The following is an 18,823-nucleotide window of genomic DNA, read 5'->3' on the forward strand; positions in this document are numbered from 1 at the left end:
TTTTCTGCGCGTTCCCGAGGAGGGCGGAGCTCGGCGCGCGCGCGCGCGACCCCGGGACGCCCCTCCCTTCCCTTTGCTGAGTTTGCACGCCTGTGGGTTGGGATTTCTTGGGATGGGAACAAAGCAAACAGGGAAGGGAGGAAGGGAAAGATGGGGAGGCTGGCGCTGTATTAAAAACGTCTCGCCTTGCGCGTTGGGAAATTTGCACGTGTGAATGTGCAGGAAAAGCTTTACGGAAAGAGCTTTGCAAATTCCGCCAGGGGAACGACCCGATTTGCAAAACTGCAGGCGGGGGGGGGGGGGTTCGGTTGTTGTCTTTACCCAGCCGACACGGGGGGGGGGAGAGTTTTGCAGTGCAGAACCCATTGCAGAGAAATCCCTTCGAGGACGTGAGCAGCCCCACGTTGCAGACCTGCAGGAAGTAATGGGTGCAAAGCTGTAAGACGTGCGGTGAAATCGCCCGGAGGAAATGGTTTTCTGAGTGGTGCACAGTACTGGCAGGCAGCGATGGTTTGCAGGAACTGCGTTTAAAAGAAAGCTTTGCGATTCTGGAAACCAGATATGCGATCGCCCCCGTGCTCGCTATAGGCGATGGAGAGAACGGCGGAAGGGATGTAAAAAAATGGAATTTTAGTCCCGTGCAAGAAACGTAAAAAATGATGCTAAGCATCAGATTGCAAGAAAAACGCAAGGGCTTAAACGAGAATTATTTATACCCTGTACATGGGTGAGAGTGAATGATAAAGGCTCGGTGGAGACCCTGTTAAATCCCAGTGTGAATATATTTGGTCCCAGGGTCTTCTTTGATGGGGTGAGGCTTATCCCAACATTGTCTGGGCAATCCTGGCCTGCATTCAACTCTATGAGCAAAGGGTGTCAGATGCTGCTGCAAGGACACAGAAAATAGCTTCAGTTTTGTATTCTTGTACTGTTCATACTGAGCAATATTCTGACTCATTTCTGCAGTCTCTAGCACAAGTCCTGTATCCCTAACCTGAGAGCATTCAGCTTGTGGATATGGATAAGGCAGTTGACCACGTATAGCAATGTATGCCAAACTACTGTTCCTGTTTATTAAACATTCAGCTTGATGTGGTTTGTAGAGAAGTTTCATGAGGTCACATCTAGCAATCGTAACCCCACACTTTCCAGTGAATTTTCCAATCACTGCAAAAAAAAGTCTGCTTTATTTTTAAGTGGTTTTGTCGCACAAGAATGCCAAATCTTCAAAATTCTGCAACTCTTCAATTCTACAAATCTGATTTTGCCCCGAGACTGTATCCGACCTGCAATAGAGCAACAGGCAGGAAAGCTTTGGAAAAAATATATTTTGATCAAGTCTCTTGAATAAACCTAGAAGCCACAGGTTAAGAGGACAGGAAGTGGAGAGTAGTAATAAATGGGCAGGTCTCTGATTGGAGGGATGTCAGAAGCGAGTCCCAAAAGGACTCATGTTGCAATTCGAGCTGTTTTGAACTTGTTCATAAATAAGGAGGAGTTAGGATTTGAGCTATGTTCTGCTGATGACACAAATTAGTTAAGGTGGTAAAAACAAAAAGGGAATCATGAACAGCTCCAAATTGGACGAATAGGCAATACATCCTGATAGGGGCTAAGTTGACAACAGTTGACCAGGAGTTGTGTTGAATAGCTCAGTGAAAATGTTGGACCAGGGCACAGCAGCTGTGGAAAAGGCCCATGTTTGGGGTCATTGGGAAACAGGCTGACAATAAAGCTTCTAAGATCTTGGTTGTTGTTGTTTAGTCGTTTCTGACTAAATGCTGTCTCGTCTCGCCTGCTTCTTTTCCGTCGGATACAAGGCGAGGACTGACCGGGACACAGCGCTCCCTCCGGCCGCCACTGCTCCTTCCATCGCTGACGCCTCCCCCTCCTCCCCCCGGGGCACCGAGGGTGGATCCCAGGGACCGGCCAGCCCACGGGGGGGGGGATCCTTTGGGATCCACTAGCCTTAGCTCTAGCGTTGGAGAGGAGGTGGCGGCGAGCAATATGCGTTTATGAATATTATAGGGAAATATGCCCAATGTGTGGTGGGTTGGGAACATAGCTGTCAACCTTCCCCTTTTTTGCGGGAAATTGCCGTTTCCCACTGCTATCCCGGATTGTTAGATGTCCCGTAGACTGTCCCCAGGACAGGGGAAGCTGCTGGTCTCTTATTTTCAAATCCAAAAGTTGGCAGCTATGGTTGGGGTTTTTCCGCAGAAGAGCAATAAACACAAAAGCAAAACTCGGGAGCATAGCTTGCCAATCGGCCAATCACTTTTGGTATAAAGTACAGCAATCCCGCGATTTACGTGCATTTACCGTAACTTGCACACTTTCAGCTTTCTGTGCTCAGCAGTGGTTTTTTGGTTTTTTTAATTAAAAAAATGGGGTCGAAAGGATCTGGGGGAAAGACGTTAGCAATCTAGCACGCCATAGCACCCAGTGTGTTTTGATTACATGCAATTTTGGCTTTCTGTTCCACATAACCAGAGCCGGCCCACTGAGGAGGCAGGGCAAAGCACCCGCTTCAGGCAGCGAAAAAGCAAGAGGCAGCGCTCTGCCCACCCCTTCTGCCACCTTGTGGAAGGCTCCCTCCTCTGGCTGAGCTGGGCAAGGGGGGGAGTGTTCCAGTGCGCGGCAGGAGAAGGAGTCACATAATGGTAATTAATTTGTTGCTGATTTTAGGCCTCTGCATAGAGAAACAGGTTACAGCAAGGAAACTACTGTCCTCTGTCAGGGGAGAAATCTATGAGACACAAGAAAATGCAGATGGAACTTTGGTCCCATTTACACTATACATTTAAAACACATGGCTTCCGCAGAGGATTCTGGGAACTGTGGTTTCTTAAATGTGCTGAGCATTGTAGCTCTGTGAGGGGTAAACTATAGCTCCTACGATTCTGGGTGTGGGGGTGGGACCATGTGCTTTAAATGTGCTTTGCATCTATGGTGTGGCTGTGACCTTTCACACATGCTTGATTTTCTGAGAAAGCTGTAAAAGCAACAACAGAGAGATTTATGAGTAGATTTATGGTGAACACAATGGTTTGTAGAATCATGTATAACTTTCCAAGTTGTTCTCTGGCCAGGCCAGAGCACTTCTGTGGCATGTTACCAGGCCCAGAACATTGGTACCAAATCAGTGTCACATTTAGTGTCCCATGCGCTTCATTATAATGCAGTAATATTGGAATTTTCTCAAAGGGGAACTACACACACTAAAATAAATATTGGAAGAGGAATTGTGAGTCATTGGTGCTTCCATTCCCCAATAGAGAGAGTGTGTGTGGTGTGTTTGTAGGAATTCTCACTGCAGGGGAAGGTGTGCCGTTCCCTTCAGCAACATACCGCCCTGAAGAAAGAAAGAAATTTCCACAAACTAATGTGGAAAACGTTGCAAAATGCAATTCTGGCCCTCCTGAAGATCTGGGTGGATAGTTCTTCTGATGCCTGGGTATCCCTGACTTGCAGTGGCTCTGGAAGGATCTTTCTTAGCAGCCCTGTCTGGAAATGCCTGGGACCCCACCTCCTGCATACAAAGCGTTGTGACGTGGGGTTTGTGATTTCAGCTCTCTTGACATAATATGCTGGAGACGGTTCTCTAGTAACACTTCTTTATTAAAGCAACAAGACTAAAGACTGGGGAGAGGAAAGCTACATTTATAGGGACAGGGAACTAGCAAGAAAGGATACATTTTGGAGGGAACAATATCAGGCAATCACAGTCCTGCCTTTTGGAGGAAACCAATAAGACAGAGGATCCAAATACAGCAGCTTAAATGAACCAATAGTAGCTGTACCCTCTGGAACCAAAAGGCAGTTACTGTACCCTAATGCGAATACAGACAATAATAATACAGATATAAAATCCTTTGACTCAATACACAACACAAAGCATGCACTCTGAAACGGAGCTACAGCCCTCCCCCAACGTGCACTTACTAGGGAGTAAGACTATGGAAGCACTCCGACTTCCTTCAAAGTACACTTACTTAGGGTCAAACGGCATTCCTCCTGATCAGGAGAAAACAAAAGGGCCTGACTGAACATACAATGTTGCATCCCAGATAACCCCGATTGCAGAAATTGGACTCGTCTTTGCTTAGAGTGGCCATTGGCACTTGGCCAAAGGAATGGACCTCTATTTGCATACACTCTGTGTAGATGCACATTTAAAAATATTATTTCTTACTAAGTCATAGTCACTAGACCCATTGCTTTCAGTGATTCAGAGTACTGTATGACTTAGCTGGATATATATTACCTTGAGTATGACTGATGTGTTGGGTCACCCTATAATTCTACAGGGGAATATTATACATCTCACTGCAGTGGGGAAGACTGTGGCCTAGGTGGTTGTGCTTAGTCTGCTGCCAAGGTGCTATCAGTTGATGGGCGACTTCAGTGCCCCTGCTCTTCCTTCTGTATCTTTCAGCCAGACCTGGAATGCCTGGCCATTCAAATAGAGGACACCTTCATATAGAGAACTGTCACCTGTCCACATCTTAAGCCTCTGAAAGCCCAGAAAATTGACAACTGTCTTCTGTAAAATAGGACACCTGAGCATCTTATATTTGCTCTTCTTCTTCTGCTAATGACTGAACGTCATGCCATTTCCTCTTCCATCCCGACCTTTTCCACATTCTGCATAATCTAAATAGGATCCGTTTGTTTGTATATTTAGGTTACTCTGCATGTTGAGACCCCGCAGCCACCCCCTCATTGAGAAATAACTCACACAGAGACACAGATACTAGGCTTATGTTATTGGGCAAATTTTGCCACAACTTTATTAAATTATAGAATGTGAGCTGTATTGGCTTGGGCATTGATTGGACCCAACTATATCTGACTCCTGCCTGATGTGCAGGAAGTCCGGTAAGGGTAAGCCACAGGTAAGGGGAGCCCTGTCGATGCAGACCAACTCAAGCTCCCCCTGGTGTTCCCATTGGGGTCCTCTCAAGGCCCCAGCCCCCAACCGGGCTTCGGACAAGATCAACACCCCTGGATTCCTTTAACGGAATACCCTTAAGCATGGAGGGGCAGGTGATGGACACATGTCCCCTCCCCCACACAAGGTCAATCAATGCCTAACCGCAACCCTAACAAAGTTGTGACAATTGCTACGAGGTAGGCAAAAACCAAGTGGACAGTGCCAATTTGCCAAGTGGAAAAATTCCTACCAGGCCCCTCAGACAACCAAGGCGACCAACCGAAGTCCATAGCAAGGCCAGTGCCTAACTTGCAAAATAGGGAGGGAGGGCAGGTGATTGAAGGAAGACCTCTGGTTCGCACCTCGGGTTTAAACAGCCCCAGCCACGCCCCTGACCAGCGGATTGGGTGGCCGGGCTCTGAGGTGGCTGGGATTCCCCGGGCAACGGGGGACAAAGTCCCAAGCCCCCGGTGGGGAGATGGTGACCACGTGGTCCACCGCAACTCCTCCCCACTGGGAAGTGGAGCAAATGTCTAAACAAACAATGCAAAATTAATAGACAGTTGTGTGTGTGTGTGTGTGTGTGTGTGTGTATGAAGTAAGTATTTTGTTCCCTGAGGCAAGGAGTGCTAGGATGGGAATCATCCATGTAATCCACCTTGTCTTAGACACACACCAGTGATACATCAGAGGAGCACTTTGCTTCATTTAGTTCTTAAGGGGGAGAGAGAAAGAGAGGTTGCATTGGAAGTAAGCAGGGACACTGCAGGGGCTTGAACCCCGTCCTGGAAACCAGGAGCGCCAACCACCAGCGTCTTTTGCTTTTTTTTGGCCAATGCAACAAGGTGAAAAGCAAAACCTGAGAGAACACTCTGAATACAGAATGTTCTCTCAGGAAAAAAGAAAACCCTTAAGAATTATGAAGTTGCAGACAGAACACAATCAAGGTTTGATCCCTTGCCATTAGCAAAGGGTATTCACCTAGATGTGTTTACGTCACAGAGTGCCAGGTTAACTGTCATTCATTTGCAGGGCAGAACAGAGAGACTGGTTCCAGTCTTCAAACTCTGCCTTTATGCTCACCTTTTTGTTAGTCCCTCTGAAGTGTGAATTCATGGGCCTGGAAGTTCCTTCTGCTGGTCTGTGAAAAGCAATCTGGACTCATTAGTTTGTCCCCAGCCCTTTCCCGCCAATTCCAGAGAAATGTTTTTGGAACACAGCTCTTCTTACTGACCTGACTTCTGCAGGAAGAGCTGGCTTCACCTGAGTGTGGTGGGCTCTTGGACAGAACTGTGAAGAGATCAAGTGGGGGGAAATGGAGAAGCCAGCACAAAAGGATTGTACTGAAAAAGATCACTGAATTGTGGAGTGTGAAGTTCACTTGCCGTTAAGTTCCCTGAAGGCTTGCAAAATTCTATTTCTTGCGTCACTGAGATGCACCTGGAAGAGACTAGGGTCTTCAGCAGCCCTCCCCTCCAGAGACAGGAGCAAAAACGGCCGGTTACCTAAAGCAGCGCAGTCAAGACGCAGGTGTCTCTCAATCCTGCACTTCAGATGTTCACTTGATGTATCAAGAGCTCTGACACTGCATCTTACTTGTCAATGGAGCAGATCTGCTTCTGGCACAGGTAGCTCTGTGAGGTCTGTAAAAAAAAAGAGCTGGAACAAAACAAGGATGGCCATCCCACCAAAAGATGTACCTTATTGTGTGGTGATGGCACAGGAAGGGGCCTCCCCTGCAGTGGTGTCCCGACAAGAGAAGTCCCTCCAGGTAGAAGCACAGAGAGCGACAACAGCATTCGGCTTTCGAGATCACAGCTCTTCTGAAAAAGGGATTGAATAACCAACATTGCTCTATACAAGCTCTTTGGAATATTTAGTTTGCATATTTGATGTATGATTCCATTTAGAGCCTACCTTTTCTCCAACAGGCTCAGGGTGCTTGAATGGTCCTCCTCACTGCGACCTGAAAGAATCTTTGTACAAAGAGTTGCAGGCAGAACACAACAGAGATTTCCCCCTCAGCCAAGCACAAGATACTCACCTTCAGCCAGAAGACACACAACTTTATTGCTGCTATGATTCCGATAGAGCATGTAGAGATCAGTGCCTATCGCTGCCTCTGAGAATTCGAAAGTATTTTTAATAGAAGCTACGATTGCAGTTGAAGGTAACCAAGTGAAAGGTTACAGGCAAAGGAAGCAGTTTGCCACACCAGGTTTTAAATCTATTGCCTTAGGAACAGAAGTACTGGTGAGGATCCAGATTTTAGTATTTGTTGGAAACCCAGCAACCCTATCATGCAAGTTTTCACCAAAAAGTCAGCAATAGAATTTGGGTCAAATTAAATTTCTAATAAAGTCTCAGCATTTATGGATTGTGTTCCCTGCATTAAACAATCATACATGTACCCCAGGCAAAGAAAATTAGGAGCTACGTACATGCCTCCTTTATCTACAGGATTTAAGGGTACAGACATCTATTCCAAAATATTTGACAAATGTGGGTTATTATGATTTTGTGTGGCCCTCTCTGGTCATTAGTGGAACAATCAGCCACCCCCTTACGTATGAGTAAAAATGGCCAGAGAGCAGGGATTCATAAGATTTCAAATATTTTCTCAGTCATTTAAGCCTTACCATTAGCAGACAACATATTCTGCCCTTTATTTACAGGAAAAAATGGTCACGGCTCAGCCTTCCTAATTGTGAATATGTTTGTGCTTAAATGTTTGCTGGACTTTTTTTGCTTAAAAATGGCTGGCAAAATGGTGAAAACCTCTACTCACTCCAAGGCCTCTACCAGGCCGCCTCTGCCATTGCCATCAGTAGATTCACCCTCAAAATGCCTTATTTGCTTTTTCACACTGAAATCAGCAAGGCAACTGTTACAGACAAAAGAAGCAGTTTGATGCACCAGCTTTTAAAATGGGTATTCTAAATACCTAAATACCCCTGGGAACAGAATTACTGGCGAGGATGCAAAATGCTGGCATGTTTGGAACCTTTTGGATTTATACACACCTGAAGGAACCAAAACTCAACAATATTTTGGTGACCCTCTTCTGCAGTAAGTACAATTTGTTTGGCTTCATATGCCAAATGCCACCACTTTTAAGCAGCTGCTCAAGAAGGTTTGTTATTCTACTCCTTGGAAGCCACAATATACATAAAAGGAAGTTTTTCCCATTAGCGAAGGAGCTTATCTATAGTCCCCAAGAAGCTATCACAAAATGGCTGCAAAGCATTTTTGTCAACAAGGCAACCTGAGCTAAAATGACATTAAATGGAACTATGTTGTCTTCTGCGCCTCTGCTTTGCCCTTTAGCACATGCACAGCTTTCTTTCCCCCTGGATCCCCCTACCCTTCTAACTTCTAAGTCTTACCTGTCTTAAAATCTTACCCGTCTTGGTTTTTCCAACTTCTGGAGCGAGGTTCTGGAGCGAGTGGTCGCAGACCAGATCCAGGTGCTCTTGGAAGAAGCTGCTTTTCTGGCTCCATTTCCATCAGGGTTTAGGCCTGCTTTTGGCACGGAAAGGGCCTTGGTCACCTCTGTTGATAGAGAGACAGGGAAGGCGCTCAGTGACCCCCAGTGCCTTCCATCAGCTTCGGCTGGTGGCCCAGCTGCAACTTCATCTCCACCCACCCTTTCCTCTGCTCCTTTGTACATCCAAAGACTTGTTGGTCGAAAGGGAAATAAACTTGATTTCACCCCTCGTGTTCCTTCATGTGTCTTTGTTTTCCCTTGGCCTTTCTAGTCATCAGGTATATCTGCTTTTCTTGATTCTCTTTAAAATCTTCATCTTGGTGTTTTTTATGAGTTTTCTATCTATCTATCTATCTATCTATCTATCTATCTATCTATCTATCTATCTATCATCTACAAGCAACATTTAAAACTGCCAACTATGGAGATTACAAGTGAACATTTTTTGTCTCTCTTTTTAAAGTTGTAAATGACAACTTCAGTGAGACTTCAGCTCTGACCAGGGAGAGGGTTAAAACCAGTATTATTGCCAGGGACAGTCTCACTCACTAGACTCTGGCTCGCTCCTTCCACCACCTGTTGGTCATAAGGGCACATAAAATAGTCCCTTGGCACATTAATACAGTGGATACAAATGGGTTTGTTTTCAACATAGGATCATTGCGCATGGGGGAGAAATTAGTGCCGGCCCCACTCCCTAATAACAGGGTTGCTGGGGGGCCAACTTGAGTAAAATATGGGGGGTGGAGGGCAGTAAGCCCTGCCTTACATAGTCACATGACACGCCACACACAATTAAATGGCAATGGCCATCAACAGTTTGGGGGGGTTCACGGCCCCCTCAAATTTTGGGGGGGTTATGGGCTTAAGAGGAGTTAGCTCCTAAACTGGGTATGTCTCATTCCTGGATCAATGTCTTTGTTTGCTTGGCTATGTGTAGAACCTGCTGTGCCTTTTAATGACATTTCCCCCAAGTATCGCACTGATCTGAACATTAAAGATTTTGGTAGACACTGCAGCCAGAGTTTGAATTCTTCTTTGAGTGACAGCCAGGAAACTCTCCTCCACAGTGTGCTTTTTTGGAGGTTCTCCTTTAAGAAAATGCTTTAGGAAAATGATAAGAAACTGTTAAAGCTATCTACCCCCCCCCCCTCTCTCTCTATCTACAAGCAACATTTAAAATTGTCCACTATCGAGATCACAAGTGAAAATTTGTTGTATCTCTTTTTAAAGTTGTAAATGACAACTTCAGCTCTGACCAGTGAGAGGGCTAAAACCAGTATTATAGCCAGGGAGAGTCAGCAGCGGAGGAAGCCGCTCGGGCGCCTGGGGTGCAAGCTGCCCATAGGGGCAGGGCGAGAGTGTGGCGAGGCATCCATAGGGGCAGGGCGCACCATGGGGCCTCCAGAGTCTGCCTGCCTCCTCCCACTCAGTCGCCCTTCAGCTGGGGGGGGGGGGCAGTGGGCGGACCGTTTGGGCAGCGCAGAGCCTTGGGCCCACTACAGGCCCCGTGGTGAGTGCCACCCGGCATTTTGTCACCCCCCTCAGTGGGGACACCCAGGGTGGCCCCACACCTACCGCACCCCCTTCCTCCGCCCCTGGTTGCAGGTGGTGTGGCTGGGGGTTCGGGGGGGAACTGCCCCCCAATCAAGTAAATAATAAAAAAATTAACTGACAAATTGTGTCACAGGTAACTCAGTTCTGCCCCCTACCGGCTGCCGTTTGTCCTCTTTTTCCAGGACACATCCTCTTTTTCAGGGGTAACATTTTTAAAATTTGCCAAAATGTCTCTGGCTATACTTTCTGGATGAGTCCTAGACAAGACTGGTGAGTGAAGACTTGCTTTCCCCTTCTCTTCTCCTGCCCCCCTCAGCAATATATCACAGCTTCTAAAGCCTATGTATGGTGTTGTTGTTTAGTCATGTCCGACTCTTGGTGACCCCCTGGACCAGAGCATGCCAGGCACTCCTGTCCTCCACAGCCTCCCGCAGTTTGGTCAAACTCATGCTGGTAGCTTTGAGAACACTGTCCCACCATCTCGTCCTCTGTCATCCCCTTCTCCTTGTGCCCTCCATATTTCCCAACATCAGGGTCTTTTCCAGGGAGTCTTCTCTTCTCATGAGGTGGCCAAAGTATTGGAGCCTCAGCTTCAGGATCTGTCCTTCCAGTGAGCACTCAGGGCTGATTTCCTTCAGAATGGAGAGGTTTGATCTTCTTGCAGTCCATGGGACTCTCAAGAGTCTCATCCAGCACCATAATTAAAAAGCATCAATTCTTCAGCGTTCAGCCTTCTTTATGGTCCAGCTCTCACTTCCATACATCACTACTGGGAAAACCATAGCTTTAACTATATGGACCTTTGTTGGCAAGGTGATGTCTCTGCTTTTTAAGCAGCTGTCTAGGTTTCTCATTGCATTTCTCCCAAGAAGCAGGCGGCTTTTAATTTTGTGACTTCTGTCACCATCTGCAGTGATCATGGAGCCCAAGAAAGTAAAATCTCTCACTGCCTCCATTTCCCCCCCTTCTATTTGCCAGGAGGTGATGGGCCCAGTAGCCATGATCTTCGCTTTTTTGATGTTGAGCTTCAGACCATATTTTGTGCTCTCCTCTTTCACCCTCATTAAGAGGTTCTTTAATTCCTCCTCACTTTCTGCCATCAAAGTTGTGTCATCTGCATATCTGAGGTTGTTGATATTTCTTCCGGCAATCTTAATTCCAGCTTGGGATTCATCCAGTCCAGCCTTTCGCATGATGAATTCTGCATATAAGTTAAATAAGCAGGGAGACAATATACAGCCTTGTCGTACTCCTTTCCCAATTTTGAACCAATCAGTTGTTCCATATCCAGTTCTAACTGTAGCTTCTTGTCCCACATAGAGATTGCTCAGAAGACAAATGAGGTGATCAGGCACTCCCATTTCTTTAAGAACTTGCCATGGTTCGATTAAATCTGCCGTGCAACTGCAGTAGGAATACTGTATACAGTTCTGGTCACTGGACCTCAAAAAGGATATTGCGGAGCCCAGAAACGTGCTGAAAGGGGCAGGCAAAACAATTGGGGCAGGAGCAGTTCTCCTCGGAGGAAAGTTTATGGGGCTTTTTAGCTTAGCAAAAAGATGCGTAAGGTGGGACATGATAAGGGAATATTAAATTACACATGGATGGTGAAGAGAAAGTGGACAGATTCCTCCCCCCCCCAATAATAGTAGAAGCTGTCCAATGAAACTGAATGCTGATTGAGGAGAGCCAAGAGGAAGACAAACACTTCACAGTGTGTAGTTAAAATGAGGCATTTATTGCAACAAGATGTGACAGACACTCTGAAGAAAGTCTAGGAATAGACAGAAATATGCAGTGATGGCTACCAACTTAGAAGCTTTTTAAACTATCCGCGATGACTTTGTTCTGCCTCCAGGACTGGCGACACCATGTCTCTGAAGAGCACCATCTTTCTCATAGGCACCCGTCTGGCCACTGTGGGGAATGATGACCTCTGGTCCTGATCCAGCACGACTCTTACATTGTTATGGCAAGCAGATAGTCAGCAGGCAAAGCTTTTTGAGCATGCAGGGTTAGCGATGATGGGCAAAGACAGTACCTGGTGAATGTCTGCTTGCCTTGCAGCTTTTAAAAGCATGGGCTCAAGCCCTTTGAGATGCCTCATCCAGGTTCAGTGAAGTCAAGTCTCTCACAAAGAGTTCTTTAAAGTGACAGTGTGAATGTAGCCATGGGAGTCTGGCAGCCCTGCTTAGGAGTTCCCAGCCCTGAATTGCCAGCAAGCAGTTCCAGCTAATGACAGAGGTCATCCCATGTTGGACAAATGCCAGGGCCCAGAGGACTGAAGGAGCCACCATTTTTTACCTAACATTAGGCCAATCCCAAAGTCCGATGCTATAGTCCAGTCCTGAGCTTCTGGGGTTAAGAGGAATGATGGTCTTCTGTGGGTGTGGGGCTCCTGGGAAGGCTGAGTGAATGCAGGAGGCCTGCTTGACACATCCCACCCCTCTCACCAATCACCTGCGAGGAGATGGTATGGGATCTTGCCTGTCCTGAAGCCAGGATCAGGAAGGAGGCAGAGAGAGGGATGGATAACTTAAGGCTGGAGACAGGAAATTGAAGATCACCTTTATAGATCCTATTTAATTAAATGTCTTCTCTTTGGGATATTTCATCTGCAACAGAAGGTGTATAGTAAGACTAAATTGGGAAATTGCTCCCCCAAAATATATTTTGCACAAGGACCTACAGCAAAGTCCCAACCAGGGCCAGCCCAAGGCATTTTGCTGCCTGAGGTACAACAGTCAAGAGGCATAATATCCAAGGCCAGCCAAGTCATTTTGGCACATGTGGCAGAAAATCCCACAAGCACCTCTTCCTCTCCTTGCCACTAAAAAATTCTAATAATGATTTGTTGCCCTCTCATGATATCTCAAATCAGCTGCCTGAGGCAATCACCTCACTCTGCCTAATGGTAGAGCTGGCCCTGGTTTGCATGTGGAGTGCAAAGTGGCCTTGTTCCACTTTTAAATCTGGAGGATTTGAGCTTACTTAGCAGTGTACTGCATATTTTTGCTTGCAACAATGCATTAAAATTACAACAGGAGCAGAACCTAGCCTCCATTCAATCTGGTTTCAAAACCCAGAGATGTAATCTTCTTCGCTGCTTGGGACTGAGTGCATTGTGTTGTACCACTTGGAATCCAAATTGTCTATGTAAGGATATGACTCAGAATAATTTGAGGAAAAAATAGAACGCAGAAGAATAATCAGACTGCTGACTGAACGGCTCAGATTAACTGCCAAAAGTGCATTTATGTGTAGGCTTATAGATGGGAATAACCCAGAGGAGAATAAAGGGGTCTTTGCAATGCCACAAAATTAGTACATAACAGCTTTCTTTGCTCTGGGTTACAAAGAGAGTTGCCAGATGTGGATCGTTTAAATGGCTGCCGTCCCATGTTATTCCAGCATGTCACAGCCTCCTAGACCAAAATGGGTCCCTTCAGAACATAGCCATTCCAAGAATTCAGTGAGGCAGCTTTGATTGCGTTGATTTAAAATTGTTTTTATGTACCATGCGCATGTCAGTTACAAGCATGAAAATAAGTGTTCCATTATAGAGTTACCTTCCCAGTCAAAAGGAGTATGCTTATAAGTCCTTACATTAGTAAAGTGGGATGTCTGCGTGTGGATACCTTGGGGTCTGAAATACGTCCAGAAGAATAACTTTGAAGCCCCATCCACCCCTCCCTATCCCCAGCAGCAGAGGGCAGTAGACACATACTAGCCCTGGATTACAAATGACAAACCTAGACAGCATCTTAAAAAGCAGAGACATCACCTTGCCGAACAAAGGTCCCTATAGTTCAAGCTATGGTTTTCCCAGTAGTGATGTATGGAAGTGAGAGCTGGACCATAAAGAAGGCCGATTGCCAAAGAATTTATGCTTTTGAATTCTGGTGCTGGAGGAGACTCTTGAGAGTCCCATGGATTGCAAGAAGATCAAACCTCTCCATTCTTAAGGAAATCAGCCCTGAGTGCTCACTGGAAGGACAGATCCTGAAGCTGAGGCTCCAATACTTTGGCCACCTCATGAGAAGAGAAGACTCCCTGGAAAAGACCCTGATGTTGGGAAAGATGGAGGGCACAAGGAGAAGGGGACGACGGAGGACGAGATGGTGGGACAGTGTTCTCAAAGCTACCAGCATGAGTTTGACCAAACTGCGGAAGGCAGTGGAAGACAGGAGTGCCCGGCATGCTCTGGTCCAGGGGGTCACGAAGAGGCGGACACGACTAAACAACTAAACAATGACAAGTCCTGGATCGATTAAGAGCCATTGCCGTTAATGGTTAGAGTGCTGGGCTGGGACCAGGCAGATACAGTTTCAGATCCCTACTCAGCCGTGAAGCCCCATTGGGCGACCTTCAGCCAGTCAACCTCTCTCATCTGAACCTAGCTGAGGACAGAAAGGGGAGACATCATGTCTGTTGCCTTGAGCCCCATGGACAGAATACAAGTGTGTGGTCTACTCTAGAAAGTAACCAAAGGACCCTTGGCCATCTTGCCTGCTGGGTCCCTGCAGAAGCCTAGCCCCTTTGCCACTGAAAAGATTGGGGTGGGGTGGGGGAATTGATCTTCCAGGCATCATTTGAAATTCTTCTCAGAAAAGCCAAGGACAGGAAACCCAGAAACTATAATTCCGTCCCTTTTGCCCCCTTCCAATGCACACAGCGCTCTAACCATTTGACAGGCTGCCTTTACAGATACCTTCTGCACAGATGCGCAGCTCTGCAATGTATACATGCAATGTTTCTGGCTTGGGGACAAAACCCCATAAGCAGGGATGCGAGGGGCTAGTTATACAAGTGGCTATTGAACTCGGACAGGCCACAAGCCTGGCAGCTGGAGCCAAAGCCTTTTGCATGATCTCCGTAGCTCCTGCCAAGAATGCCCAGGGGAGCCAACTGGGAGCTCTCGCTTAACCTTAACCGTTGGATTGCTGGCTTTGTGGGATTATCATTCCCAGGACACAGGAACTGCAATCCAAAACCAAGACGCCACCATCTTCTCTGAGATGGAAACAGCTTTTTTTTTTTTTTTTTTTAGGAAAAGGGGGGAAAAAAGAAAAATGGGAATCTGTTTGCTTGCACTCAGATGCAGGCAGCTAACTGATGTGTGTGAAGGGAATCTCTCTCTCTCTGTGTGTGTGTGTGTGTGTGTGAGAGAGAGAGAGAGAGAGAGAGAGGCATTTGTTCAGCGCTAGAAGACAGAGCACATAAGAGATGGAGGCTAACATGCTGCAACAGCATAATTAACAGAATTTGCATATAAATTTCAGCAGGTTTAAGAGATACCAAGTTAGCTGGTTATCTCTGTTTCCCCCACCTCTGTGCCATCACATTTTCAAATAGAGTTTTGCATAGAAATGGAGTTAGAGCAAAATACAAATCAGGAGGCTTTGTTTGGTCAGAATCGAGTATACACTTCCAGAGTGCTTTAAAAAAATATATATAAACTTTATTTTTCAGTTTTCACAATATTACAAATACACACCTTACAAACACATATTGATCATACTGGTTTCGGATTTTTCCTGTCCGCTTCGCCAGTTCTGCAAAGTCCATCATCTTCATCTGCCACTCTTCTTTCATCGGTACTTTTTGTTGTTTCCATTTTTGGGCTAAATGAATTCTAGTCCCATGGAGGAATAGATGAGACTGGAGGTGCACAGCCATCTCCCCATTGCTTGAAGCCTAGAAGCTTTTATTCAACCAAGGAGCATTGCTCCACTTGATTTCCCAGTAATGTGCTCCATTGGCCTGTTGATGTGCCTAGACGCAGGTGACGGAAATGGCGGGTGCGCACACGATCCGGTCCATAGAGGGATCTCCGCTGGAGTGAACTAGCCCAGGCGAGGTAAACCTTGCCGACCCCTGGCCAAGACTGAATTCCCACCAGTCCCAGGTTCAGAACCCACCACCAAAGAAAGTTAAACTGGAACAGAAGTGAGAATATTGGCTACTAAGAAACGATTCACTTGTTGCTCCTCATGTTTGACAGTACATGTAGAAGCAGCACCTCAGGTTGCCAACTGGCTGTCTTCTGTCCTGCCCCCTTCAAGCCAGCATGCCTATGGTTTGGGGTTTTTCTTTTAAGTACTGTGCCTTGGCCTGGTTCTGATCCAGGCTATGTTTATTTTATTTTTAGCAGCTGTCTAGGCAGAGCTGTTCTTTCGCAGAGCCAGTCAGCACCAGTCAGTTCAGGCATAGGAGAGAACCCTTGGAATAAGTAGGCAAGGCAACCTCAACCTTTTTGGGCCCAGGAGCACATTTGGATGTCTGATGAACTGTCATGGGCACCACAAAACACCCATTTCACAGAAGGAAAACTGGTGATGCTCAGAACTTACCACAAAGAAGCAAAAAATCTATCTCCCTCCAAAAAAACACAGGGAACACAACCAAATATCCTAATCCAACCTTTTTTTCTTTTTTTTTTTGAGAGGAGTAGGGAGCCCTTGCAGGTGTCTGAGGGTGATGTGGTACCCAGACCTAGACATTCTGCCCCACCAGTTTATTAGTGGTGTGTCTGCATTGTGTGTCAGATTATGTATCCAAAAACAGAGCAACTATGACGGTCTACACTGGGAGTTTGTGGCCAGGGCCCTATCCTGAGTCAAGAGAACGGTAAATTTTGTGTGCCACTAAGGGCAGAAAGATGGGGAGAGAGATGTAAACTGTTGGGCCCAAACCACTAGGAAGATCTTCCACTAAGTTTTTTTTTTTTTAAATGAACAGGAGCAGTGCAATAACACCAATAGTTCAATTGGACTTGTGCAAGAGAACTTCCCGGTGGATTGTTTCCCACACAGAACCGGTCCTAACATGAGGTAGTGCGAGGCGACTGCCTCAGGCGGCAGATGCCAGGGTGGGAGCAATGGCATGATGCTGAAGGACAGAGCTGTGGCCTGCCCTGTGCTTCCTCAGCTGTACTCAGGGTGGTGGCATCCTGCTGACCTGCCTTGTGTTGAAAAAATATTCAGTTCCCCATCCATTTAGCGTTCATGCCTGGAAGGGGGCAGAGATGGTAATCTTGTCCATCACTTCAAGCAGCAAAATGTCTGGTTCTGACCCCCATCAATGGAAGGGGGTGCCATTTTTTACTGTTGCCATGGGCAGTGACGTTTTGAGGTGGTTCTAGCCACAGCAGGGCCAGAGGCCATTTCCACACACTTAGCAGGACAGTAATCCAGACGCCATCAAGATGGGAAACCATGCTGCTAGATGCTCCCCCATCATCCCTGACCACGGACTATGATGACTGGGGATGATGGGATCTGTAGTCCATCTTGAAGGCCACAGGTTCCCCATCCCTTTTGTGAAGGAATATGGTGCTAGGGAAAGTTTATACAAAGCCCAAGTCATAGACATGTGTGCTTTATTTATATACCGCCCTAAACCCGGAGATGTCAGGGCAGTTCACAGAACAAAATCAAAATATAAAACCACAAAATATACAATCAAAATACAACAACTCAATAACCCCCCCCCAAAAAACCCTCACATTTTAAAAAGGCACAGGACTTCCCACAGAGCTGATACTTGCCATGTCTACAGTCGCTTGTATGAAATAATAGGATTATATTGTATATGTTGTTATTATTTTACATGTCACTTTGGGGGGGGTTTCTTTGCACATTTATTTTTTAAATTTTAAAATAAACTATTTGAATCCATTAAATAAGTAAGTAAGTAAGTGTCTGGGGAAGACTGTGTTTTCAAAGGGTATGAATTTGTATCATCTAAATAGCATGGAGGAAATATTTCACTGTGTATATCCAGGACTTAATACAACGTATGTTTTGAGATGGTGGTGAAGCAGAAGACGCCGTGTGTGTTGTCGTTGTTTATATCCTGAATGGGGTGGTCAGTGTCAGCTGCTTTTATTTGAAGAGGGTGTGCGCTTAGCAGGCAGGTGGGGGCAAATTTACCTCCCACCTTTCTGTAAAATATGATAGACAGTTTACAGTTAAAAATAAAAACCATGCACAGGGTTCAGAAACATCACAACTGCAGTCCTGCCAACCAAAACAGTCTTAAAAGGTCAGGAAAAGCAGCAGAAGCATTAAAAAAATCAGCTAAGAGAAAACTCAGTGAAATAAACTCAGTGAAACAAAAACTCAGTGAAATAAAATGATCTTCATTTCCTGCCTAAAAATGAGCAGCAACAGGATCAAGCGGATGAACTTTGGGAGTGGTTCCAGGTCTTGAGTTGTTATGTACTGAAGTTCTCACCTGGGGCCAGCAGGGGGATACTGTAGATAGTTATGCAAATGAAGGATCGAAAAGTGACATTCAGTGATTGGATAGTTTTAGAAAATGGCAACAGTTGCATTGTTCTGGAGCTTTATATGGAGGCTGACTAAGCTCCTCAGCCTAGTTCTGTTCTGGCATCTGAATAAAGAAGAGCTGTTTAAAGAATCGCTGTGTCGTCTGACATGTTTGCCCACAACTTAACATGAGTCCTTGTCTTAGGACCCCACTCAACAGATTTTGAGGAATCTCCAATCCAGACCTCAGAAGAGAGACGAAGGTCTCAGGCCAGCTGAAACAGAAGCTGGTGATCTTTGAGATATTCTCAGCCCAGACTGGCCTGAGGATTTTTCTTTACTGAATAAAACATAACTTCATTTATGTTCAGTGAACAAGGGAATCCTGAGTGTGCAGGCCAGTGAGCAACTTCAAAATGCATGGAGTCTGGAGATTATACAATGCCAAATAATTTTTTGAAAAATACCGATACCTGCAAGGCACATAAATTTAGGGCATAAATTTGTTGTCCCTACAGTCCAAAACTGAGAGTGTGATTCTGTACATACTAGCAAGGGTGTAAGGATTAG

At 46.0% G+C, this 18,823-nt stretch overlaps 1 protein-coding gene and 1 long non-coding RNA gene across 4 annotated transcripts in view; both read right to left on the reverse strand.

The window, feature by feature from the left end:
- Nucleotides 1–2,773: 2,773 nt before the first annotated feature.
- LOC310696819 (uncharacterized protein) overlaps nt 2,774–18,823 on the reverse strand; it is a 234,548-nt gene continuing 218,498 nt past the window's right edge. The window contains exons 1-3 of one of the 3 annotated variants that reach the window (XR_014520740.1): nt 6,171–6,628; nt 6,020–6,077; nt 2,774–2,995 (exon numbers count right to left, since the gene is read on the reverse strand). Coding sequence is in view for 1 of the 3 variants with exons in the window: in XM_083482860.1 (XP_083338986.1) it covers nt 5,645–5,650 (6 nt within the window). In the remaining 2 variants the exon portion in view is untranslated. Of the gene's footprint in view, nt 2,996–5,468; nt 5,651–6,019; nt 6,078–6,170; nt 6,629–18,823 lie in introns of those variants that run through there. The other 2 variants (XR_014520741.1, XM_083482860.1) reach the window with 2 other exon arrangements.
- Nucleotides 7,040–9,992, reverse strand: LOC310696831. Its single transcript, XR_014520751.1, has 3 exons — nt 9,591–9,992; nt 8,568–8,793; nt 7,040–8,458 (listed from the first exon to the last, which is right to left on the reverse strand). It is a non-coding gene; the product is annotated as an uncharacterized lncRNA (long non-coding RNA).

This window comes from Podarcis liolepis (assembly GCF_965112155.1).
Source record: "Podarcis liolepis genome assembly, chromosome: 17".
NCBI lineage: Eukaryota > Metazoa > Chordata > Lepidosauria > Squamata > Lacertidae > Podarcis > Podarcis liolepis.